At 43.5% G+C, this 24,463-nt stretch overlaps 7 protein-coding genes across 7 annotated transcripts; 5 read left to right on the top strand and 2 right to left on the bottom strand.

Moving 5' to 3' along the window:
- Positions 1–435: 435 nt before the first annotated feature.
- Positions 436–4,101, bottom strand: EAE97_000519 (uncharacterized protein; the record flags this gene model as incomplete). The annotated part of the gene is made up of 4 exons (XM_038871029.1): positions 436–3,236; positions 3,292–3,339; positions 3,387–3,466; positions 3,524–4,101. The coding sequence occupies 4 exons, from the start codon at positions 4,099–4,101 to the stop codon at positions 436–438; spliced, it is 3,507 nt and encodes a 1,168-aa protein (XP_038738390.1).
- Positions 4,102–4,779: 678 nt separating this feature from the next.
- On the top strand, positions 4,780–5,290 carry EAE97_000518 (uncharacterized protein; the record flags this gene model as incomplete). Its single annotated transcript, XM_038871028.1, has 4 exons — positions 4,780–4,827; positions 4,893–4,989; positions 5,052–5,197; positions 5,270–5,290. 4 exons carry the CDS (start codon positions 4,780–4,782, stop codon positions 5,288–5,290), a joined length of 312 nt encoding a protein of 103 aa, XP_038738389.1.
- A 4,514-nt stretch (positions 5,291–9,804) lies between these two features.
- On the top strand, positions 9,805–11,913 carry EAE97_000517 (uncharacterized protein; the record flags this gene model as incomplete). Its single annotated transcript, XM_038871027.1, has 6 exons — positions 9,805–10,263; positions 10,319–10,421; positions 10,529–10,549; positions 10,597–10,713; positions 10,764–10,808; positions 10,871–11,913. 6 exons carry the CDS (start codon positions 9,805–9,807, stop codon positions 11,911–11,913), a joined length of 1,788 nt encoding a protein of 595 aa, XP_038738388.1.
- Positions 11,914–13,136: 1,223 nt separating this feature from the next.
- Positions 13,137–16,048, bottom strand: EAE97_000516 (uncharacterized protein; the record flags this gene model as incomplete). The annotated part of the gene is made up of 2 exons (XM_038871026.1): positions 13,137–13,319; positions 13,373–16,048. 2 exons carry the CDS (start codon positions 16,046–16,048, stop codon positions 13,137–13,139), a joined length of 2,859 nt encoding a protein of 952 aa, XP_038738387.1.
- Positions 16,049–16,151: 103 nt separating this feature from the next.
- Positions 16,152–17,337, top strand: EAE97_000515 (uncharacterized protein). Its single transcript, XM_038871025.1, has 3 exons — positions 16,152–16,467; positions 16,525–16,667; positions 16,717–17,337. Exons 1-2 carry the CDS (start codon positions 16,279–16,281, stop codon positions 16,648–16,650), a joined length of 315 nt encoding a protein of 104 aa, XP_038738386.1. The 5' UTR covers positions 16,152–16,278; the 3' UTR covers positions 16,651–16,667; positions 16,717–17,337.
- A 732-nt stretch (positions 17,338–18,069) lies between these two features.
- Positions 18,070–19,042, top strand: EAE97_000514 (uncharacterized protein; the record flags this gene model as incomplete). Its single annotated transcript, XM_038871024.1, has 4 exons — positions 18,070–18,336; positions 18,421–18,551; positions 18,606–18,741; positions 18,857–19,042. The coding sequence occupies 4 exons, from the start codon at positions 18,070–18,072 to the stop codon at positions 19,040–19,042; spliced, it is 720 nt and encodes a 239-aa protein (XP_038738385.1).
- Positions 19,043–20,565: 1,523 nt separating this feature from the next.
- On the top strand, positions 20,566–24,419 carry EAE97_000513 (uncharacterized protein). Its single transcript, XM_038871023.1, has 5 exons — positions 20,566–21,930; positions 22,023–23,035; positions 23,083–23,227; positions 23,278–24,090; positions 24,182–24,419. Exons 1-5 carry the CDS (start codon positions 21,321–21,323, stop codon positions 24,199–24,201), a joined length of 2,601 nt encoding a protein of 866 aa, XP_038738384.1. The 5' UTR covers positions 20,566–21,320; the 3' UTR covers positions 24,202–24,419.
- Positions 24,420–24,463: the final 44 nt, after the last annotated feature.

Below are 24,463 nucleotides of genomic sequence, written 5' to 3'. Positions count from 1 at the left end.
TCTGTCCTGTCCCGGAATTGTAAGTCAGTCTCAAATTACTAAATGTCTGGAGTGCAACTGAAACTATCCGATAGGAATAGGAAAGAGCTGTCTCAAGCCCAATATTTAGTTGACGTTGCCATTACGTGGATGTTATATGGGAAATAATATTACACAATGATTAGTTCGTTGTGTGGTATCTTTCTAAGATACTAAAAGCAACTGTAATAGTAGTACATAAATGATTACAATTTAAGAAATTTTGCCAAAAGCCCCATCTCTCATTTTGACGCCAATACGTGCCTGAAGCAATAGGATATTTTGCCAATGCCCAAATGCCAAAGCTCACGAATACCCCGTCCAAACGCCATTCGCAGCCTAGGTATCCTTGCTCACCATTCCAAATATCGTAACGCACAAATTCACACCCTATGAAGCTAGCATACAGACCACTTTCTATTCATCTTCACCCTCTGCATCCACATCCTCTCCTGCGCCCAGAAACGTGCTCGCTTCAAGATTCGGATCTATGTTGGCGTCCTGATCTACATCCGCGTTACGATCAACGACACTTCCATCAACTGGTACATCAGCCATTTCTTGATCGCCTTCCGCATCAACAAGAGGGCTTTTGACTTTCCCTATTCCCGCTCCTTTGCCTTTACCCAGGAGAATAGGCTTGCCTAGTCCGACACCCTTGCGTGACAGATCTCTATCTCGTCTCGATCTCGGCGCGGGAGTATTGTAGATTGCCGACTCATCGAGGTCACTTCTCGTCTCTTCATTCTCTTCCTCTTCGTCGCCAAGCAATACCTCATTTCCCAGCTTACTGCGCTGTTTCAGTAATCTAGGCGGCAAACCAGGACCACTCTCCGCATTCCCAAAATCGCTCTTCTTAGTTCCTTTTGGCCATCTACCAGGCCCACGCCCTGTACCTCCGCTCTTTCTACGCGCTACACTCCGCGCCTTTGAAGCAGAAGCAGATGTAGTGGATGCACGTCGAATAGGCACCCCGACCGCCCTTCGAGATTTGGGTCGAGCAGACGAAGAGGTTGATAGTCTTGCACGTGAAGGTGGTCGCGCTAAGGTTGGGCGTGAGATAGTTCGACTTCGAGCACCAGGCAAGGGAGGAAATACTACAAATCGTATAGCCGGAATCGAGGAGGCGAGATCATAGTATGATTTTTTGGTTATACTATTCAGCTTTTGCGTCATCGCTGACTTTCCAACACTGCCTTCTGAGCTTGCGACTCTAATGACGTCACTAACTCCGGTGTTCATTTTGCCTAATGACGCTGTCATTTGTTCTGTATCACCGTTCGTAAGACCGTTCAAAGATGTGCCTTGGACACTTTCATTAGATATGCCTTCAACACTGGGGACTTCGTCTTCGTCCTCCTCACGTGGTGCAACCGTGTTAAGTGGCGGAGCATGATCATAAGCAGAAGCATTACCTCTACCCATGACGAAAGGGGTCCAAACCAACCCTTTGGGATTGAGTTTAGCGTATCCTTTTGCTTCATGATGGCGAATAACCTCCTTGTAGTAGTCCGGCTTCAACTTCATAGCATAGGTGCCAGTTGTGGGATCGCGGACGAGGGTGCCCATGGCATCAAGACCCGAAATAACATCGTCTGGCGTCAAACCCATTTCGTCAGAAATGGCCTTGATACTTGGAATACGTTCAGAGGGCTGAAATCTTTGTAAGTAATAACATAGAACGAGTCGCCAGTAATTACGGTAAGAGACGAGACCCATATCCGAAAGTGGCTTCTCAGGAGAGCCAGTCTTCTTCTCGACGCGAGTGAGAAGATACGAAAAGTCGATGAGCAAGTGACCATATCCCTTCCGTTGATGAATAGGCAGTACGAGGATACATGAGACATTGTTGAGGCTGCTAGGTCGCTTCTCCTTCGAAAAATAGCCCACGAAATGACAGCCCAATTCGTCATATTCCGTCATGACATAGAAAAGGAAAGGCTCAACATCATAGTAAAGAGTTTTCGACCCGAGAAAGAGCTTTGCTAGGAGACAGAGATTTTGGCAGTACAGTGGGTTCTTGCGGCCATCCACTTCGAAAATCATGATCTTCCCATCTCGGTAAATTTCGTCGCCAGGAGGGTGCTTCCATGGACATTTGGTCTTATGCCTCCAAGCAACAATATCGGACTCCATGTACTTCAAACAGAACTCACATATAAAAAGTGCTTTGTTCCGGCTATATTCTTCTGGATATGGAGCAGCATACCAGATATCGATCTGAAATGCCCCAAAATCAATATATTCAATTTGGCTGGCTGGACCTGACACCTTGCGAGCCTTTCTCAATCCTGCTTTGGCAGCAGCTTCTGCCGCTGCCGCTGCCCTTGCTTTCCAATCCTCTTCAGCCATTTGACGAGCATCTTCAAATTGACGTCGATGCTCTGCTCTAGGTAGTGTCAAAGATGTATCAGCATCAGCTTCGGAAAGAATACCACCGTAAGGTTTGGATTTCAGCTCTTCTAATTCTTTCTCGTGGATGGAGGGGTAGAAAGGTTGTGAGTAACTCGAGGGGACGAGGGCGGTAGAAATCGCTGCGGATCGAGCCTTTGGGACGCCACGACCGCCGCGTTTCTTTTTTGGTTTAGGGGGTAGTGAGAGGATATGCCTCAGCTCCATAGGATCAACGCGAAAGGAGATTTTGAGAGTACCAGGCATTTTCTCGATAATAGTGACTTGCGGGCCTGAGGATGAAGAGGTCTTTTGACGTAAAGACCTTGAAACACGTGGGCTTGTAGGTGTATCCACCCTCTTCTTATTCCTTTTGCCATTAGTCAATGATAAGCTGCTATCATTGTCAACTTTGGCTTCATCATGTGGTTCGTCAAATGATGGTTTAGAATTATCGGAAAGTGCATCTCGATCACGGGTCCTTTTTCTCAAAACCAGTCCCTCATCAGCCTCCACGGATGAAGTTTTTCTCTTGCGCAACAAACGTGAGCCATCCATGGGATCTTCTGGTGGTATGAGTTGTTCGAAGACGGAGTGTGAATCTGATTTGATTGTTCCACGTCTTGGCGGCAGTAAATCCCCTGGAACTCTGTCCCTTGAAATTCTCCTTTCATCCGCTTTGATTGGCGCATCTTCATCACCTACCTCTTCGTCGCCTTCCTCTGCATCTTCTTCCTCCGGGCCTTCAAGCATATCGATATCTGCACTTGGACTTCCAGGCACGAGGCTGTTTTCGTGACATCCCGGACAATACCATTTTTCCGCCTCTGAAATTCTATATTAGCTGCATCATCCAACTCTAAGTCGCGGAACAGTACATACCTTCGTCAGACTTGAGTGCATTCGAATTTCGGGCGCATTGCCGATGCGCTACAGATTTGTCAGCTTTACCGATCATAAATACTGGGTCAACTTACCATTGTCTCCACACATCTCACATGCCAAATAAAGTTCGAACTCTTCACTCGGATCATCGTCCTCATCTTGCTCGCAGAATCTAAGAAGGAATGAGTAAACTGAAAATTGTAAGTGGAGAAGAAGGAGGGAAACATACATGCAGCGATTCGGATTTACGTGTTCTTCCTCTTCCTCTTCTCCTTCTTCCCCATTAGATTGCCATCGTGTTTCTTCCTCAACATCACTAGAGTCCTTGGATTCGTCATCGTCTTCTTCTATTTCCACGGAGCTGTCGCTATCGGAGCCACTATCTGCGTCTTCATCATCGTCTTCCTCTAAACCAGGCTGGATTTTGACAGCACCAACTCCCTCCGCATCGTCGTCATCCTCATCTCCTTCACCCAGCTCTAGGTTCTCATCTACCTCTTCTTCCTCAGTATGATCCATATTGTCTGGCTCGTCAAGCATTTCATCGTCCTCCTCTCCGTCTGCATCTTCATCTGTTGACATACCCTCTTCTCTTTCCGGTCCTTCTCTGTCATCCTCCAGATCGCTGTGATTTCCGATCAACCCATTTTGTAATTGAATATTAGCAGCATATGCATTCGCGTCCTCATTGATCATGTCGGGAACCATGTCGTCATCCTCTTCGAAATCGGCATCATCTTCAGAAGTAGCTAAGCTACGGGAAGGCTCCCCGTCCATGAGCACCACTGCTGCTGCCGCTCCCGCCATTCTTTATGAATTGGTTTTCATGCGCGATGTAGATTTATTGACACGAGAGGAATATTTGTCGATGTCAAGAATATAGGAGAATGTGGCCTAGGCGGTTGGGTAGCCTTTGGAATCGTTGCTTCTGCGCCCCGCCGGATAACTAAGTAGAAGATGAAACAATATTCGATTTTTGTCGCCGATTCAATTTATTAGACGCCAAAGGACGTACTGTACCAGCCAAATTAACTTATCTCATGCGCAACTTGCCCAGATAATTGTTGGATGAATTGTTGTGATTTAGGTATTGAATACTGCAGTTCGAAGACGTGAACGCGATGTTTTAAACCAATTCCATCGAAAGACAATTATCAGAGTCTCAAATATGTATGCATATGACCTTCCGACGCGTAGATCAAGCTCGATTTGAATTGATAATCATGTGCGGTGTTGTTATTGCGTTCTCAAGGGTTATGAATACCCCAAAGTCGTCGTTCGGGCGGCCTGCGAAGTCTTAGTCATCATTTCACTTCAGTTTGGCGCAAACCAACATCGTCAATCAATTCTGAGGCTCTCAAAAAGCCTTATCACTCCAATTGAGAAGCCAACAACAAATACAAGGTACGTGCTAGATTATTTGCGAGGCTATATGAATGTTACAATGCTAATTAAGTATTAGTAGATAATTACGAAATTGCCACGATGGGTGTTCCTTTCGAAGCTCTCCTTCCATATGGAATCATGCTTGCCGTTCGTTCCTCTACCATTTTCACAACCCTTCCACTACAAAGATTACAATACTGAGTATGGCCCAGATGTTCGGTATTACTGGTGCTGGAATGTCTGGAGTTAGAGCTTTGCAAAATGGTGGAAAGAGAGCCAGACATTCTGTAGATGCCTGGGACAGAGTGAGTAACCTCACGTCTTAATCTTACATTGATGAAGAAAACTAACTGTTCATGCAGCAAAGTAAGCTCTATCCTCGGAACTCTACGCTATTATGTATAAGGCTGACTACGGTGTAGTGATGGACCGCGATAGAAGGTTGACTGGATTCCTTCGAGGGCAAACCGACAACCCAAGTGCTCCTCTGGGATTCGAGTTGAATAACCCATGGAGAGTAAGTTTTTTCATTGGGCTTCAAAGAGTCTTCTTCATGAAGGTTTCACTTATACTAACGTCAACTCAACAGCTCGAGAAGAGATTCATCTAGAGACTTTAGTTCAACCACTGTACATACCCTAAACGAATTCAAACAAGCCACCAAAATTCATGATACTCGTGCCTATAAAAGGCGTTGGATGGCCTGGCCCAGAGATGATCCTATGAATTGAATTATCTGCTGACTAAAATACTGTGTCTCTCGATTCAAACTGCGTTTGTGATATTGGACAAATTGTCTGTTTAACAAAATGACATCTGTATGTTGCCCGAAGACTGCGATAATCAAATTTTCTCGCCTCTACTCCCTTGTATTTTCCCTCATCACACTGAAATCTTGCCACGGCATTATGTCAATTTGAGTTCAACGGTGGCTGTACATGACTTGTTTCCACTTCTCAAAAATCATGATACTGTATTTCGACCTGCTGTCTGTACTTGGTTCGTTTCAATTGTGTACTCTAATTACTTGGCATGCATTGAATCTTTTCATTGCTTCTTGCGGTGTGTAATGATGGTTGCAACTATGTGGTTATGTGCAATGTTGGAGCTTTCTGTGAGTCCGCACATCCACCTGCGATACCCGGAAAGTATCGTCCTTGGATATTAATCATTCCAGTCCTCATCTGGAAAGGATTTATGTAATTGATCTCTCTGCTTCCTGGAAGAACTCAGTATGGTGTTATGTATTCTATGTACTTCTGCTAAGTCATACTAATCCACGGCTTTCAGGGATTTCTCGCCCCCTCCCATTAGCATATTACCTACATTGAACGACCCGCAATCTACAGTACTCCATATCTCTCCATATCGATTATCAGAATCCATTCAGCATCATGAGTTCCGAAACTAGGCTGTACATTCTGAGGTCAATGTTATGACCTGCATTACGTGCTAATATTTACTCTAACAATGCGACTAGGAATAAACACCGGGTCTATGTTTTTCCTAACATTTGAAGAATCCTATAGACCGAGGAAATTTATTTTCCCATAGTCGTATTTTTACCGTTCCTGGTATCGATAATCCAGTTTCCAGATAGAAATAAGTAGCATGCCTATTAGATAGCCTTGATTGAGACGGCTTATGGTGTCGGTTCAAATAAAAAACACTTTTGCACCCCAAGATCCTCGACATCCAGGTGGCTTTCACATGCGTATCACAAGCAAGATCGATGCCCAGAGAATACTGTACCCGCTCATGCAACTCGTCGTTCTAGATCACATAAGGTAGTCTTGGTTTTAACATTCCTTATTGCACAAAATGCCTACCGATGTTTTTAAGTGTAAACTTATTCTATCCATGTGCATTCGAGGGCTTTCATTTGATGTGGATGGCGGCAACAGTTTGATCCCTAGATTTTCCGCAAGACAACGATCACATTGCGGCCCCTCAATTTCGCCGGTTTGAGGTTGTGGGCCCGATTTTTAGAGATAATGATATGTATGATAATTGGTCATAAAAGGACTGGGCACTCTCTGCCCTGTCCAAAATCTTGGCTGCCGTCCAAAATCTATTTAAAAACTCCTCGAGCTGACGACCGCTATGTACCAGGTAGGGGCGGAATACTTGAAAGTAGAGGGCTTCCTTCCTCCTCCACTCCGGCCGATTCGGATCTTCCGAGGACCTGCAATCAAACAAGGTAGCAGTGCTATCACTTGGCACCTTTCTCCATAAATTAGAGTTAAATTCATACAACCTTAAATGGGGAATAACAGTGAATAATAGTACAGTACCACTTTGATACCGCTTAGAATGCCACTCTGCCAGAAACTTTAATATAGGTAGGTGGATACGTTTAACAAATGCAGCTTGTTCTTCAATCATGAAAACCTGTTCAATAAATTGGAATTCGCGAAGTCCTTTGGAGAAGAGGAATCGATCTCTTTGTAGACCAGAGGATCTTAGTTGCTGTGAGAAATTTCTTGCTTGGCTTGTGTGTCGCCAATGATTATTTGAGAGTTTAAAAGTACTGCGTTGGCTATTCGATGTAGTCGTTGCATATTGTGAATGCGGATTCTAACTACCCAGCACTTTTTTTGTATCTTTTCTGTACATCTTACTCACAAAATCCACCAACTTCAACCAACACATCAAAGTATGCTTTCTACAAAACAATAGAAGTATACTTAGAGCCAGATACGGAGAATGATTTGTTGTCATATTCAGATAACAACATCCACAAGATTTTGGGCGCATATGCTTATGAGAGAAGTTTTTTGATCACATCGCAAGCATTATGCGTCCTTTATAGATGGATCATTATAGCTGCTGACTCAAATTTCCTCTTCGATCTGGTTTGAAGTACTGTGCGAAATTTAATGATCATACAAGAATTCTTACTTCAAAGAACCTGTCGATCAAAAGGCTTCAAATACACAGTACTTCGCCACTGATCCCATACATACATGCAGGAGCGTGAACGAGCAATAAATGCCAATGATAAAGACAAAGATAAGATGGAATATGTGCTTGAAGTATAGGTATATCCCTGTCTCGAATGCGTACTATCCAAGTATGAAGGGGTGATTGGAAGCGGGAATAGATAGGTTTTCAACCACTCCGGGCCGGTGACCTAAATCCGGGCGTTCAAAGTTCGAAGGGAGTGGACAATTTGAACGATATGAAGTTCTGAAAGATATGAATGATTAAATTGATTCGAATGAATTTTTGAAATTCGGAAACAAAAAGGGTTCTCAGACTGCTAGACCCCTGAAAATAGACCAGTGCTGTCGCTCTTCACATTGATGATAGGGAATCCACTCGAGATCCACCTCAGCCTCAAACATTTGTATCCATCTCATCTAGGAATAAACTTCGAAGTTCAGCTGAGATATTCCTCTGTGCGAAGATTCAACATGGAGACCCTCGGGAAGGGTCGATCACCCGTTCTCAATCGCAATAGTAGTACATATGATCCATAGAATCTACTCCCAAGTACCTTGAGGATGAAGATTTTCAGACCGAAGATTCATTCTTCGTCATGAAAAACTGAAAAAAGAGGTATCGGCGCAACTTCGTTAATTCATCAAGTTGAGTTTCTTGGCTTCCGAAGACTGCATGAGAATATTGTGAGATAAATGTCACCAGTCGCCGTTCGGGGCCGACGAAGATGTATATTCTCTCACTAGAGAGCTTGGCTACATACATATATGCAATATTCAAATGAATACGACCATATTGATGACGTTGGTGGTGTGATAAGGTATTTTTCAACCGTAATGAAAATCTTCAAAGATCCTAATCTTCACATGAAGTGAAGAGTGGATGTGTCTCAGACACGCACTAGCCACTTCTAGTTAGATTCCGCGACCCAAACGCCCAATTAAGAGCCACTTTATTTTAAATACCGGAATAAATTGTCTGCACAAGCTGCCCAGCTATGTATGTGCAACAATCAACAATCATCTCATCTCTCTGGGCAACTCTGGTTGGGAGCTTGGCTTGATGTGTTATCGAGCAATGCACGATCTACCGGTAGTCTATTTTAGCACCGTCGGTCCATTACCGGATCTGTTTCCGGGCCCATGCTTCTTCTTGGCAATTCTTTGAACTAACGCCCAACATGTCTTGAGGCTATTCGGAGGTTGGAGATGATGTTGATCAAAAACCTTTTTGCCTCTTGTCGATCCCCTCCTATACGACAGTTACGACATACGCCCTTCCAGAAAGAAATTTCACTGCCGAAGTATATTCTATTCTCCGTACCCAATCGTAGATTTTTATAATACACTTGCTTCAGTTGTTTTTGCTCCGTCTTTCGCTGTTCGGTACGACATGATGTGCTCGAGGCACAGATTACCAAGCTTGGATTTTCCCGTCCTTTGACGCATTGGCTATGATGAAGGAAGAAGAAATACTCTAATCTTACCTGCTCGTCTTCTATTTCCTTGTTGCCAATCACGTTTCGAGAGTTCTCGAGACAAGGAATTGAAAACTGTTATATGTTCTCCACCTGCGAGTCTGATTCAGCAATTTGGCATTCTACCTTGTGCGAAGGGCCGTGTTTCTCTGCCAAGCGGCTCAGTCCGCTGTTATATGTCCATACCTGCCTAATCAGGGTTGCTGTTTTCGTTCTGTGTGGACTTCTCGAACCCCTTTTAGTGTGATGGCGAACTACTCCTCGAACTCTGGGCACACTGCATTAAACATGTATCTTATCTTTTAGATTATCAGATACTTCATTGTTTCATGCTAACTTCCAAACAAAATCTCAACTCCACCGTAACAGGAGATGGATCAACGGTTAGCACAAGGTTTCGATTCATTCTCATCTATTTTCCTTCTCACCTGTCTCCACCAATGCTTCATCTTCCTCAGGGCTGTGCCGTCAAGTGGGCTGCGAGAATATACCTTTGCATGCTTGATGTGATAGATGACTGTGCGCAATCACCTTCAGTCCCCCAGGTGATCCACAGCTCTCCTAGAGATGAGTATTAAACATGGAGAAAGACCCTTCTACCTAGGTTTGCTCGACTCATTGTGTTCCTTCAACCCATCTCTTCTAAACATTAGCCTTTTGACGAGCTGTATCTTTACTCTCCAATCACAGTCTAGATCTAGAATATGGATTCAGTCAACCCCGGCCCTGTTATCGATGACAAACCTTCATCGTCTTTCAATCAATCACGCGGAGTTCTAGAACAGTCACAAAGTTTGAGCTCTCAACATGAAGATCTGAATACTTCAAGCCAGCGAGGAGATGAAGCCATAAATGCATCTCTCGAGAGCCGACCCAATGGCATTTTTATCATAGAGCCCAATCACCCGAGAAATCGAGATTCCTTCGAAGGCGACATAGAAAGATCTATTGAATTTTTCGACGACAAAGAACATTTAGATAGTAGTGCCGTCACATCTTCCGCCAATAGTGTATATGTTGTGAAGCAAGAGTTAGAACAGCCGCCTTATCACATCTTTTCTATGGCAAAGAAAAGACAGCTTGTGTATATAGTATCTCTTGCGGGCTTGTTCTCTCCCTTATCAAGCAACATCTATTTTCCAGCCTTAAAGGAGATTTCTACGGTATGTACACAGTCTATACCATAATTTTGTACTCTCCTAGTCTAACAGTGTCTAGGATTTTAATGTTTCTCTTTCACTTGTCAGTCTAACTGTAACGGTTTATATGATTGTTCAAGGACTTGCTCCGTCATTCTGGGGGCCAATCAGTGACACAAAAGGTTAGTACTTCCTTACGTTATAAATAGTACTCTTCGTAGCGACCCCCACTTCATGAATCTTAACGGAAACCTCTTTTTGATATCACGCTAATACAATCTCACATTAGGAAGGAGAATTACGTTTATGGGTATGCTCGTAGATGATCGAAACACGGATATGTCTAATGTTTTCTAGGTACATTTATCGTATATCTCGCTTCGAATATCGGTCTGGCTTTTAGTGATAACTTCGCGACCCTCATGGTCTTCCGCGCAATACAAGCTGCCGGTAGTGCTGCAACGATAGCTGTTGGTGAGTAACTCTTATAAGTTCATGATGAACTTGACTGATGATCTGAACAGGTGCTGGAGTCATTGGTGACATCACAACTCCTAAAGAACGTGGAGGTAAATTAATCTTATTTCTGATTTCTATTCTTGATCACTCGGCGCTAATAATATATGTGTAGGTCTCATTGGTATATTTGGTGGTATTAGAATGCTAGGACAATCCGTGGGCCCAGTCTTCGGAGGAATCATAACTCAGTATCTGGGATTCCGCGCAATTTTCTGGTTCCTTTTTGGCTTGGGTGCACTAGCTCTTCTCTTAATTGTCGTAGTTCTTCCAGAAACGCTTCAAAGTCTGGCTGGGAACGGTTCTATCATCCTTAAGGGAATTCATCGACCCTTGTACTATGTACAGCCATCCACGGAATACCCCTCCCAAGAACTTCCCACAAAGAAGAATGTTACATTTTCCTCAGTCGTCGCTCCTCTCAAGTTCTTAATCGAAAAGGATGTCTTCGTTACACTTTTTTTCGGTGCTATTATCTACACCGTCTGGTCCATGGTAACATCCAGTACCACCGCCCTATTCTCAGAGCACTTCGATCTCACCAATTTGGAACTCGGATTGATCTTCTTGCCAAATGGCGCCGGTTGCATCAGCGGTTCCTACCTCACAGGCTATCTCATGGACTACAACTACAAAGTCGTCGAATCTCGTTACCGTAAACAACAAAACATTCCGGCCGATATTCATATCAAGGCCAATGAACTGCTGGATTTTCCTATCGAAGTCGCAAGAATGAGGAACATCTGGTGGATTGTTATTGTTTTCGTTATCACCACGGCTCTTTACGGCTACTCATTGAAACTCGAAATTATTGCTCTTCCACTGGTTCTGCAATTCTTTATTGCATATACGGCTACTGCGGTCTTCTCTTCCAACAGCGCCTTGGTCATCGACCTTTATCCTGGTAAATCGGCAAGCGCTACCGCTGTAAACAACCTCATTAGATGCTTGCTGGGAGCAGCTGGTGTGGCTGTAGTGCAGCCGATTGTTGATGCATTAGGCTCTGGGGTAACATTTTTGATATTCGCTGGAATAACTTTCGCGTGCAGTCCATTGTTGATGTTAGAGTGGTATCACGGAGGAAGATGGAGGAAGGAAAGAGCAGAAAAGTTGAAGAAAAAGGAAGAAGCCAAACGCGCAACAGACTTAGAAGGATGAGACTTGCAGATGTGTTTCCCAAACTGCAAATTATGCTATTGGGTCAAGAGAATTACATAGGTCACGGATGGACAGAAGTGAACCGCTGTTCCTAACATTGAGACATCTGTGGTCTTGACATCATTATTAGAGTGTGTGGAGCTCCACCTCCTATGATCAGACCTGCTTATGGCAGCTCATTGACGATGGAAATTTGGATATCACAAGTTCCTCAAGCACATGAAGCAGGTCAAACGATCATGCCAAGAGAATTAGACCTGTCTTCAAGGCCTAATAGAATGGCCTTGTTAATGAGAATGAAAATGAGGGTATATTGGGTGGTGTTGTAATATCATTACAGTTGCCATAACCCGGATTATTGGATAGACAAAATAAGATACCATAACGAAATTTTCCATTATTTAACATCATTTGCTATTCTAAATTTGCTGCGTGCTATGTATTATTGCTATCTGAACCTCAGTGATAATTTTGGTGAAAAGCATTCACTGTCCTATATATACACTAGCTACCCAGCATTAGGTACCTAGGTAGTCATTAAGAGCTATATCTCTCCTGAATTCGCAGTCTTAACACAATAGTGACTATAATGAACGCCTCCGAATGCCTACAGTAACTTCGAGTACAAGTGACGTGATTGTTGCAAAATCCGCGTTTGTCTCAACTACTCAATTCTAATGGGAGCGCTTACGAATATGCCAGCCCCTTTCCTCACCGCTTAACTAGAGCTTAAAGATAGGTAGATTCACTACGCTCTGTGAAATCTTTCATGGGGCGTCGTAGCCTAAAAATCAGACAGATAGTCGACGCTAATCAACACTAAATTTTAAACCCTGCATCTGTGACGTTGAGTGATTCTCATAATCCTTCCAAATATTGGCAATAATTAACGGGACCCGATTCTAAGGCTGAATTAGATTGTTAAGGGCCTCTTGGTATAAAATTGTGTCAAGGTGGTGCAGGGGTAATCAGGGGTCACTCTTGTCAGGGTTCTTTTGGATATTGAGTACCTAGGTATTCATTGTTTGGATCTGATTTCGAAATTTGCGAGATCCATAAATCAAGTCAGGCTAGAAAACGGGTTTAAAATGACTTTTGAGGTAGCTAGATAAATAGTTAACACACTATCTCAATGTACGATTTATGATAGCGCACGAAAGCATAGCCAATGACTGCGTGTTTTAACGAAAATTGTGATGATTTTGAAATCTACATATATTAATCTACAACAAAGGCTTGGACATAGGAGCAATGATGCCTTGTTTGACCATAACTCTCGGCTTGGTCGAGTCCTGGAAGGTCTCTTTAGTAGCCCATTCCGGACCAACTGGCAATCGCAATGAGCGCTCGTATTGTTGGCGGTTTTCGAAAGGATGAGGTAATTGTGATGCATAGTATTTACCATTCTAAAGTTTTCGTTAGTAGCTGCAAAAGAAAGGAAGAGCTGTATTCTACGTACCTTCTTGACACGTTTTTCGTTGATGATAACGCGGTCAAGCTTTGCATCTTTCCTATTCTGCTCCTTGATACCCTCAGACTTAGTAAGGAATCTTCCCTTGTTCTTTGCCTTTTCTCTTTTGCTCACGCCGTCTCCTACCCAACTTCCCCAACCGGGTATGGTGTTATCGATGACTTTCTCGTCCTCATCCTCGATGGTCTGCTTTTTCTCCGCTTCAAAATCACCGACGACATCGGCTCCAGCGAATGCACGCTTAATAAGCTCTTGGTCTTTGATTGCGAATGGAAGATGAATAGCGCCATCATCCTCACTATCTTCATCAGAAGCCTCGAGAATCTGGGCTGTCTTTGACTTAGCCTTCTTGGATTTGGGTTGCTTGGCCATTACAGCAGCTTGTGACAAATCAAGCTCTTCGACATCCATAGTACTGTTGCTCTTATGTCTGCGTTTGTTCGCCTCCTTTTTGCTGACCATGCCCGATTTCAGAGGTACTTTTGACCAAGCTCCACCTTCAGTAGCCACCTCCGGTTCTGCGACAGATGACTTTCCAACACCTCCGCTCTGGCCGTTCGTCTTCTTTGCCTTCGGTGCACTGGCACTTGCTTTAGGACCATTATCAACCCCTGTGAATTCTACATCCATGTCGTCCTGATCCTCCGAGTCTGCAGGTTCTTCGAATTCATTCAAGTTTTGTGGTTTTGCCGGAGCATCTTTAGCTTTGGATCCAGGCCCAAATGTTCTACGCCCAACATCGCCATCTTCTTCCTCTTCACTAGAGCTTTCTTCCCCTGCGAGTTCCTTTCTCATTTCCTCCACCATAGCATCATTTGCCTTCTTGCGAGATTCTTCGGCATTCCGCATAAACTTCATATTTGCCAACTTTGCTCCTGGGGCGGAGTCATCAATAATATCGTCTTTTCCTGCCCTTTCCAGGCGTCTGAGAAGTCGTTTCTGCTCCGTTCCTTCGTCGTCATCGCTCATATTATCGTCAGAATCGTCCATGGATTCATCCGAGTCGTCTTCAAACTCTTTTCTCACCGTTCTTCCTTCTACTCTCTTTCGCAATTCCTCCTCTCTTCGAGCCATTTCAGTGATACCGTCCCTAGCATCTTCATCCCATGCCGCTCGACCCGTAGCTTTTGTGGCTTTGGCCCATTTGCTATTTCGGTGCTTTGCTCCCATTCTCTCAGTCGCACGTCTTCTGTCCTGAGCCTCAAGCTCATCTTCAGAAGGAACAAAACCGCCCTCTTCAAGAGCTGCTTTGTTTTTCGCCTCTTCTCTTTCACGTTGCTTTCGATGGACTTTCCGATAAGACTTGCTCTTGATTTTCTTCACTCGCTTCGCCTTAAGCTCCTCTCGGTAAAGGAGCTCTCGAGCCATTCGTAATTGATCTCTGCGAGCTTTCACTTCCTCCATGGATAGTTTGTTCATTTCCAATTCCTCAAACTCTCGGATTTTGTCTTCGTCATCTCTTCCACCGGCAGTGGCAAGCCCACTCTCCTCAAGAATGCTCTGGATCGTGGCCTCAAGTTCATTGAATGGCTTGGATTGTGCTGTAGATTGAAGTCGAGTATTTGCGCGTGCAGAATCCGCATCTGGATCTGCCAAGGGGAAAACCAAGTGGTCTGCTCGTCGATTATGTTTTACCGTGTCTGTCCATCTATCCAATGTTTCTTTACTCTTGTCATACGCTACACTGCGATCGAGTCGGTCTTGTTGACGCCTTGCGAGAGGTACTTCTAAGGTGCTAGCAGCCTTTTTTTTGTCATCGCCCTTTTCAGACTTGAGAGCCTTTTTGATTGAACGATCGTTGATCTTGCTTGCGCCAAGGTCTGTGATGAATTCTTTTGTCGATGGGAGACCAAAGTTTCCGGGGGTAGCATATTCGCTCACGCCATCATTCCGTCGTTTGGCGAGGGCTTTTTCATTGAGTGGAAGATTCGCAATTAAATCCTGTAGTGCCGCATGTTTCGACGGATCCATAGAATCATCTTCATCTTCGTCATCGGCAGATGATGCGGAAGAATCTTCGTCGCTTTCTTCGTCTTCGTCCTCAAAGCCGGATTGGTCTGAGCCTTCGACGTCGGCTTCATCCTCATCGTCTGTCGAAGCATCTAACATATCTGCGAGATCGACAGCCCCCTCTCCTAAATCACCTTCCTCCAATTCTGATCCGGAGTCCTCCCCATGATCATCCTCATCCAAGTTCAATTCTTTATTTTGCGGCACACGCTTCTTGGAGCTCTTGTTATTACTCGAGCTCCCCGAAAACGCATATCCTTCGAATCTTTCCTCGTCACTCTCTCCAAAAGCTTCGTCACTGTCAATATCGCTATCGTCATCGCTGTCCACCACACCCATTTTCCATGTGTTCCCTTCACTATCACTACCCTCGTCGATATCTAGCTCATCGAATCGACCTTTTGCTGGCCCCTTTTTTTGTTTTTTCGCACTGAACTCTTCGTCTTCTCCCTCATCTTCGTCATCTTCATCTCTATCTCGCTTCCCAGGTCTATTACCGCCTTCAGCGTGACCCAATTGACTTTGTCTTACTCGATGGCGTTCACCAATTTGTTGCTGAGCGGCAGAAAATGCATCGATAGTCTTATTCTTCGATTTTGTTCGAACTTTGGGCTGCTTCAACAGCGATCTGCCATGCGATTGTCTTCCAGGCATGATTGCGCTTTAAAATTATTGTCGCAATATTTTACTAAGAAGCGTTGATTATCTTTTATCAATTTTATCGGGAAACTTTTTTTCTGCTAATATAGAAAGGCGGTGACCTAATTAGGTAGCTAGAGATCGGATAATGCGGCCGCCGGACGAACCTTAGTGTCTACGACAATTTTGGAGAAGCATCTCGAGTGTGCAAAATCCAAAATAAACTTCTAACATCAATCGCAATCATGCAGCCCACACAATGCCTAATGAAACGGGTAGCCCGACATGCCCTGAGTACGAAGAAAGCAAATAAAGGGTTTTACAAGGGTACTGGAAGTGGTTCAACGGGTCGACATACACAACATGGAGGGTATATAATCGAGTGGGATAAAGTCAGGACATACGTTGTGCCGCCAAATCTTAAGGAGTGTAAAGTAAGAATTCGCAGAGATCAATCTGGGATGCTTCACGCGGTGCTGACTGCGATTTAGCTTACACCATTCGTCACAAAAAAGATATTGCCGCCGAGAGGAAGATTCGAAAATGACCCCAAAGGTGCTTTCAGTGGAGAAGCATACCTGCGGAAGTGGAAGGATATTTCGGATGGGATGACATAAATAATTGGTGTGAATTGGTAAGGGTGATTTTCTACTTCTGCAGGTCCTTTTACTAAATATTCATAGGGTTTACGGGAAAATGGCGTTGACAATTGTATCAAAAAATGTATCAAAACGATAACATGAATATCATACCCCTCGGATTGAAACCTGGAGCGTGAGATAAAGTCGCGCGTGTTCATAGTGTTTGAAAATCGGGCGTATACTGTTGAGTGGACATACTTGATAATACTGGCTAGCTCAAATTGAGCAGCCAAGTTATTCGTTGGTTATTGTAACGAAGGCCGTGATTGGTATGCGGTGTTATCTTTGTATATGTGCTTTCATTGTCGAGATCTACCTTAATGCAGGACGTGTTCACGAAATCTTACTTTGTTTTTCAAGCCGAACTACTTGTGAGATACGCTAAGGTTCTCAGTGGAACATGAATTCAGTATCAACTTGTTTGTCTTCTGGGGGTGCTAAACCAAGGAGTTACCCAGGTACTTGAAGTTCATTGAATGTCTTCTTTTTGGTTGAAGTACAATTATGTCTCCAAATTCATCCCTCAACATGCTTGCAATATGGAGGCGTTCCAAGGGAGATTGGTCTCCCCCCTGTCGGATTTTATTTCTCAACATTGTATACTTTCCTCAATAAGACCTCGCGGTCTTCTACTCGTACTGCAATCTAATACTATAATTTTTCCCAAATCATTAAATCAACATCCATTGTGCAACTCCAAAGTCTGATATTACATCCTTGCTTCTCTTGTACTACTACTATTGCAACTGATCCTAGCGACCACCACTGACAGACATTTGATATCTTGGGATCGTGTGAAGAGCAATTGGCAACTCAAATCCCGTCGGCGACGAATGTAGATCGACCCTGTTATCGATGTATCTATCAAATTTGAGTCAGAAACTTGCCATTATTACAACACGTTATAAAGACTTATACATGCGTCCCATTTTCGTACCAGCTAACTTAGTTTCTAACTCAGTTTGTACATCCGTAGAAATTGACAACGACTTTTATCGGTGTAGAACTCGCTTTTTGGTGGGCGAATGTTTTCAGGGTATCTCATAGGGATATTTTCTTGATTCAAAGCACCGAAATCTAATCCGCTTGCCAAAAAATTCAGAAAATGTCACAACAGCATCTCTCATCAAACTCTCATCTACACCAGCGCAAACGTGGTTACTCCAATATCGCACACCTGCTTCACGCGGGGTGAAATGACCGTTCCGTAATCTTGGGGTGCGCCGGGATTAAAATGTCGCACAGCATCTAATTTAAGCAGTTCAAGAGGCATTGGAATCAGCGTTACATCGCGTCACAAGCGCGAAAGGTAATGACGTAGTTAACAGAACGAGACCTTCTCCACTGCAAAGTAAACGCAGCACGGCACTTCATCTCGATAATCAGTTCCAAAAAATGGTGGCAACGACTCTCACAACAGGATGCTCTCGAGGGCTAGGCTTGGCTCTTGCTGCCGAGTTCTCGAAGGCTGGTCATCTGGTCTTTGCAACTGCTCGAGGCGATCCCACTCCTGCCCTTGAAGAATTGATAAAGTCATCTCCAAGCACTGTCAAGTACATAAAGCTTGATGCCACCAGTAGATCGAGTGTACAAGAAGCGGAGAAGCAGGTTGCTGCTCTCTTGGATGGCAAAGGTATTGATGTTTTAATCAATAATGCTGCAGTAATAAATTGAATGACCGCTGGAATACATGCCATGTAAGTCTCATACAGATTATTTCACTTCTTTCACAAAATCTGTTTTGAGATGCTGACTCCTTGGTTCCTTAGGGACGATCTTGATTCCGTACTCAATTCGAATGTCACAAGCGCTCATATCGTCACCAGCACATTTCTTCCCCTCTTAAAGCAGGGCGCTCAGAAGAAAGTCATCAACATGTTAGTAGTCAACGTATTCCGCGCTTGAAAGCTGATTCTGATAATGGAACTCAGGAGCAGCAGTGGTGGATCAATCGAGCGGTCCCCTGTTTACAGTACCATGGCAATCCCAGCCTACAAAGTTTCGAAGGCCGCCTTGAACATTCTTACAGTTCAGTATACACAGTCTTATGCCGATCCGATGACGGGTGTACTTTTCTTGCAGTTAATCCTGGTGTAAGTTTGGTGCTGCATTTTATACTGCTCGAGATCCCCTTGAACGAATGTAGACTCCAATTCAGAGATTGACTAACTTGAGCGATCAGTGGCTTCGAACTGATCTAGGAGGCACTTCTGCAGATCTCGATGTAGAAACTGGCGCAAAGGCTGTTGTTGAACTTATCGAGTCAAATGGAAAAGAGTCGAATGGCAAATTTTTGAATATCCGAGTAGCAGGCTGGGAAAAGAAGGAGGGGATCAACCAGTACGATGGCGGTGTCTTGCCTTGGTAAAGTGATAGTAGGAATGGGCTACATTATTAGCCTGGAGAAATTGCATATGTTGGAAAGGTCATGTATTCACAATTGAAATTCCGCATCGGTTTGCTACTGGCAAGTCTAGTGAAACATACTCGTAGGCATAGTACAAGGCGTATTTATTGATGTGATTGAATGACAACTACTGAAAATTGGCTACCTTTTCTAGAACGGAGACAGTCCCCTTAATATGCCACAAAGAGTTGTTAAATAGCAACTCGGTTACATAGAAAGCGAAGAAGGGTTGTTATCTTGGCAAGTTCTAGTTCATAGAATGTCTCTTTTGCAAAGGTCCTTGTTTCAGCACTACATTTAGCAGTATAACGAAGCTTTACATATCCCTTTGATAAGTGACTATGTGAGTATTTTCGTTCTCTCAAAAGTCTCAGGGAATATTTCTGGTCAACTCATTGTGCTGTGGGATATCAGCATAAATATCATTCATTACTTGTGGATCTTGTTGGGGACCTTACAATAAGAGAGAGCTGAACTTATTACTCTCAAATAACCTTATTCACGTAGCAGCAAATATTAAGGCATGGATGCAGTCAAGAAAATACTCATTATCTTTCACATACCGAAGATGATACTGTAGGTTTTATTGTCCGGCGAATACCAGTGCCACTCCATAGCTAAGTATAAAAATTCAGATCACGAGCTCCAACAATTAAAGTTAAGCCAAACAAATCACTTGACTTCTACTCGCTCTACTGATTTTTTGATACGAAGTACCAGAAAATTTAACTCTTCGATCAGGAGCAAACCAACAAGCCATGGAGAGATGAAAATGTTATTCCCAGATAATAGATGGTACATCAATCATTCATATATGTTCATATCTATCACTATACCTCGACTCGAGTATATCTACTACCCACGTGCCATCTTTCAGATGATTAGTATTTTGCTTTGTATCACGTGACCATTTCCCCTCTCTTGGCAATTCATTGGTTTTGCACAGGCGACACGGGCAAATTGTTTGAAAAACAATTGACAATATCATTTCTTTTCAAAAGATATCAATATATTTCCATATTCTCCCAAACCCGCGACATAGTACAGCGAACTTTACAGTTTAGGAATGATTTGAATTGGATCAGGCCGAAGTGAGAAGACAGGAGGCTGGCCTAAGGTTAAGGTCAAATGTAAATCGCAAAACATTGAAGTGTTAACAAGCTACTTACCTGTGTACTCAGCATTCTTATCAAGGGGGTTGAATTTCGATGTCTATTCGTCATTTTCGTTCCGAGTATTCGTCAGTATATATCATATATCCTTAATGTTTGGGTTTATATTCATAATTGTATCTCTATGAAAAGTTTCAAGAGATATTCATCATACTAATATAGTCACACATGTTATACATACCATGCATGCACCTGAGCCCTAGAAGTAAGACATTTTCTTGGAGCTTCCAATGACACAATTGATTAGTTCAAGAAAGATGATCACAAAGTCGCGCTCATCTGATACTTATCGAGGATTGTTAGAAAACGATTGCAAAATATGTTGTTCTTCTCTTATTTTTACTTTTATTTATCTCCGAAATTCTCGAGGTTTATGGAAAAGTCAAGGTGTAAGATTTTGCATTCCTTGACTCAACTCGACTTTCTTCGACAAAATTCCCGGCCCCAAGACATTCTGACCGTTTTCCAGACACGCGACCAACACGCCTCCTTCAATCACCAAAATATCCCCCTTTTGATATCTCAATCTTATTTCCATGATGATCATACATCATACAAGTAGTGATGTATCACACTACTATACTGACGTCGATTGACAGGACGCCCGTCAGTAGTATAAATCTGATGATACACAACGGGCCGAATGTACCTTCCTCGAGCTTCATGATGCCGAACTTTCTCGTCATTCCACAAGTATTGAATTTTTGCCAAATCGCATCCAGCGTGCTCGGTGATTGCTATTCTGACACAAACCTATTGAATTACTCACGTTCGAATTATTATCCTATCACCTCCTAGAATCTTAATTGTTGTTATCTAAAATAATAACAATCATACCTAGATGGGAACCCTCTCCTCATTTTACAAGCACGTTCAATTTGCCAGTGATGTTGAGAAGAAGAAGTGAATGATATACTTAAATTAGACTTCAAATTACACTCTAGTTATATCATTTGACAGAGGTCGAGAAATCACTTAAGAACCCTTCATTCTTACCACCTTATTTTCCTTTTCCATCGATCTACTTACACTCTTCCTAGTGTTTTGGTAGTTTACAAGTTTCAAGTATGAAGCAAACTATCAGATTTCTTGTTCCCCATATACTCGCCTCAATTGTGAGCGGTGCACCTTTTCCTCAAGGACAAGGCGACCATACCTCGCTAATCACAAAAAACATACATACTGTTCAACCCAAGTCTCTTCTCCGGGACGAAACTTCTTCAGATGGATTCCTATTTCTTTCATCGCCGGGTGCGATTCTAAGTTCTTCCATAAAAACGACGACGGTCATTCCATCCGTCTCCGTGCTGACCACTTCCTCAATCTCCGGCACTGTGCAGGTAACAGTGCAAGTTCTACCCTCCCCGACGGCCGGTTCTTTCGACACAACAGGATCAGTTATTTCCAGCCTCGAAACATCTGGCCACGCTACCAACCCTCCCATAATTACATCATCCATCTCTTCACCCACAACTCAGATAGCCCCTGTTGCTCCAACACCAGTCAATTTCAAAATAAATACCGTTGCAGCAGATGCCAATATCTTCCAGCCAATCGACACCTCACCTCCTCCGTCCAATCTAGGCTCTCGCTCAGATCATCCAGTACCTCGGCTAGGAATCAAACAACAAAGTGCACCACTTGATACTAACAAGTTTTACGCTAATTTCTTTCTCGGTATGTAATCTCCTTTGTGGAATTGGAAAAATGATATCTTCGATGAATATTATTTTCAAGCGGCTTCTAGAATGCAAACTAATGATTGATAGGAAGTCAAACATCTCCCACCTGGACTCATCCATACTCACTTGCTTGGTCAAAAGGAGGCGGTGCCACCAAGAGCTGGGGAATGACCCTCGTCCATATAGATGCCAATCAGAGAGTATTTGGACCGAACAATACAGTAAATTCTGCTTCATATTTCTTAAACCCAACTGGATTACAATCATTGGTTCTTTCGGCGGCAGAACTAGGCTCATCAACAACTTTGACGACCGACTCTCTGACCGATCTTTCGGTTAATGTCAACTTAAATCCTACTCCCGGTGCCGCCCCTGCTATCACATTTCCTTTGGTTCAAGGAATGGGCTTTGTGACAGCTGTTTTTGCAGGTGCTACCCCGATCTTACAAAGTGGCATCTTTTTCCGAACGTTGACTCTAGACCCCACCCCCCCAAAGCGAGGAATCACGAAGTACTCCATGCTACTTGAAGATGGAAAGACATGGTTTTTATATGCCTATTCACCCTCTGGACAAAACCTCACACTCACAGCCGTGAGCAATGGGCTAGTTCAGGCTACTAGTGGCTTTAATGGAATCATCCAAATTGCAAAAAGTGCAAGTGCTGCACATGAAGCTATGTTCGATGAAGCATGCGGTGCTTATCCAATTTCTGCGAGCGTTTCGGGTCATGTAAGTGATGCAGTTGGTTCTTATACACTTTCATTCAACAAGGCGGGATTGAGCGATACCACTTTGGCAATGTTTGCTTTGCCGCATCACTTAGAATCCTTTGATGATGCCACGCTTTGCTGTGTAACCAATGGAGTGCAATTAGCGACAACAACCAAGGGCACGGCGACGGCTATCGTTGCTGACTCCTGGACAATGGAGGAGGATTTACCAGTAAGTATGAACTTTGCACCCTGGAGTCCGACGAAAGGAAGCTCGAACTCGCTTTCTGCGGCTGCCAAGTCTATCATTGCAAATATCGCTGCTAGTGAGATTTCGCAAAATATGACGGATCAAACGAACTTAAATTCCATGTATTATAGTGGAAAGGTATGTATCATCCACCGATCAAAAGATATCCCATTAACATTGTACAGGCACTTGCCAAATTCGCGCAGATTGTATATACACTTCATGATTTCGTCGGAGATGCAGCTTTGGCACAAGCAGGTCTTAACAAACTAAAGCTCAACTTCGCACGTTTTATTGACAATCAGCAACAATATCCCTTGGTATATGAATGTAAGTTCTATGTACCCTAAATCAACATGGCTCGGGCTAATTCAAATCAGCTGCCTGGGGAGGAATCGTCTCTAGTGCATCATACACAACTGGAGATTCAGGTGTTGATTTTGGAAACACGTATTATAACGACCACCATTTCCATTATTCATATTTCGTATACGCAGCTGCTATTATTGGATACCTAGATCCAACTTGGATAGCAAGCAACAAAGCATACATAAATACGATGGTACGAGATTATGCCAATCCTTCACCCAAGGATAGCTTTTTCCCCGTTTCCCGTAACTTCGATTGGTACCACGGGCACTCTTGGGCTCACGGTCTCTATGAAACGGCTGATGGTAAAGATGAAGAATCTTCATCTGAAGATACTTTGTCGGCCTACGCTATCAAGATGTGGGGCCGCACAATAGGAGACTCAAATATGGAAGCGAGAGGAAATTTACAACTGGCTGTTACTGCCCGATCCTTACAAAACTACTTCCTCTACGAATCTACAAATACGGTTCAACCATCCAATTATATCGGCAACAAAGTATCGGGTATCCTCTTCGAAAACAAACTCGATCATGTCACCTACTTTGGGGCAGCTCCAGAGTTGGTTCAGGGAATTCATATGCTTCCACTGCTTCCACATTCAACACTTGTGAGAACAGAGGAATTTGTTACGGAAGAATGGAATACTTACTTTTCAAATGGGAGAGCTGATAGCGTGGTTGGTGGCTGGAAGGGAGTTTTGTATGCTAATTTGGCGATTATTGATCCTCGAGCGTCGTGGAAATTCTTTGCGCAGGCAGGATTTGATGCTAGTTGGTTGGATGGAGGAGCTAGTCGTACGTGGTATCTGGCTATGGCTGCTGGTAAGTTCTCATTTTCTTTCAATTATTCTCGTTGCTTTTGTCTCTTCCGTTTTTGTCTGCCGAGTTGAAACGGTTACTAATGAGATTGCAGGACTAGGAGGCTCGCCATGATGAAAGAAGGGAAATTTAAGGTGATGGGTGGGAATGGTAGTACTCTTTATAGTTTGAAGAATAATGCTGGCATGCTTCAAACGGGTTGGAATTTTGAATTGGAACTGCAAGATATCAGTGTATGGGATGCAATAGCTCCGGAAGCTTGAGATAGCACATTAGCGATAGTTTTGAATTGACCGGGTGGAAAGTCCTTGAAGGACCAAGTATACCCGCGGCTACCTAGAAATATCAGATTTTTATACCCCTAAAACATCTTGCA

This window comes from Botrytis byssoidea, assembly GCF_014898295.1.
Source record: "Botrytis byssoidea strain MUCL 94 chromosome Unknown BBYS_001, whole genome shotgun sequence".
Taxonomy (NCBI): Eukaryota; Fungi; Ascomycota; class Leotiomycetes; order Helotiales; family Sclerotiniaceae; genus Botrytis; species Botrytis byssoidea.
This window is presented reverse-complemented; position numbering and strand designations above follow the sequence as displayed.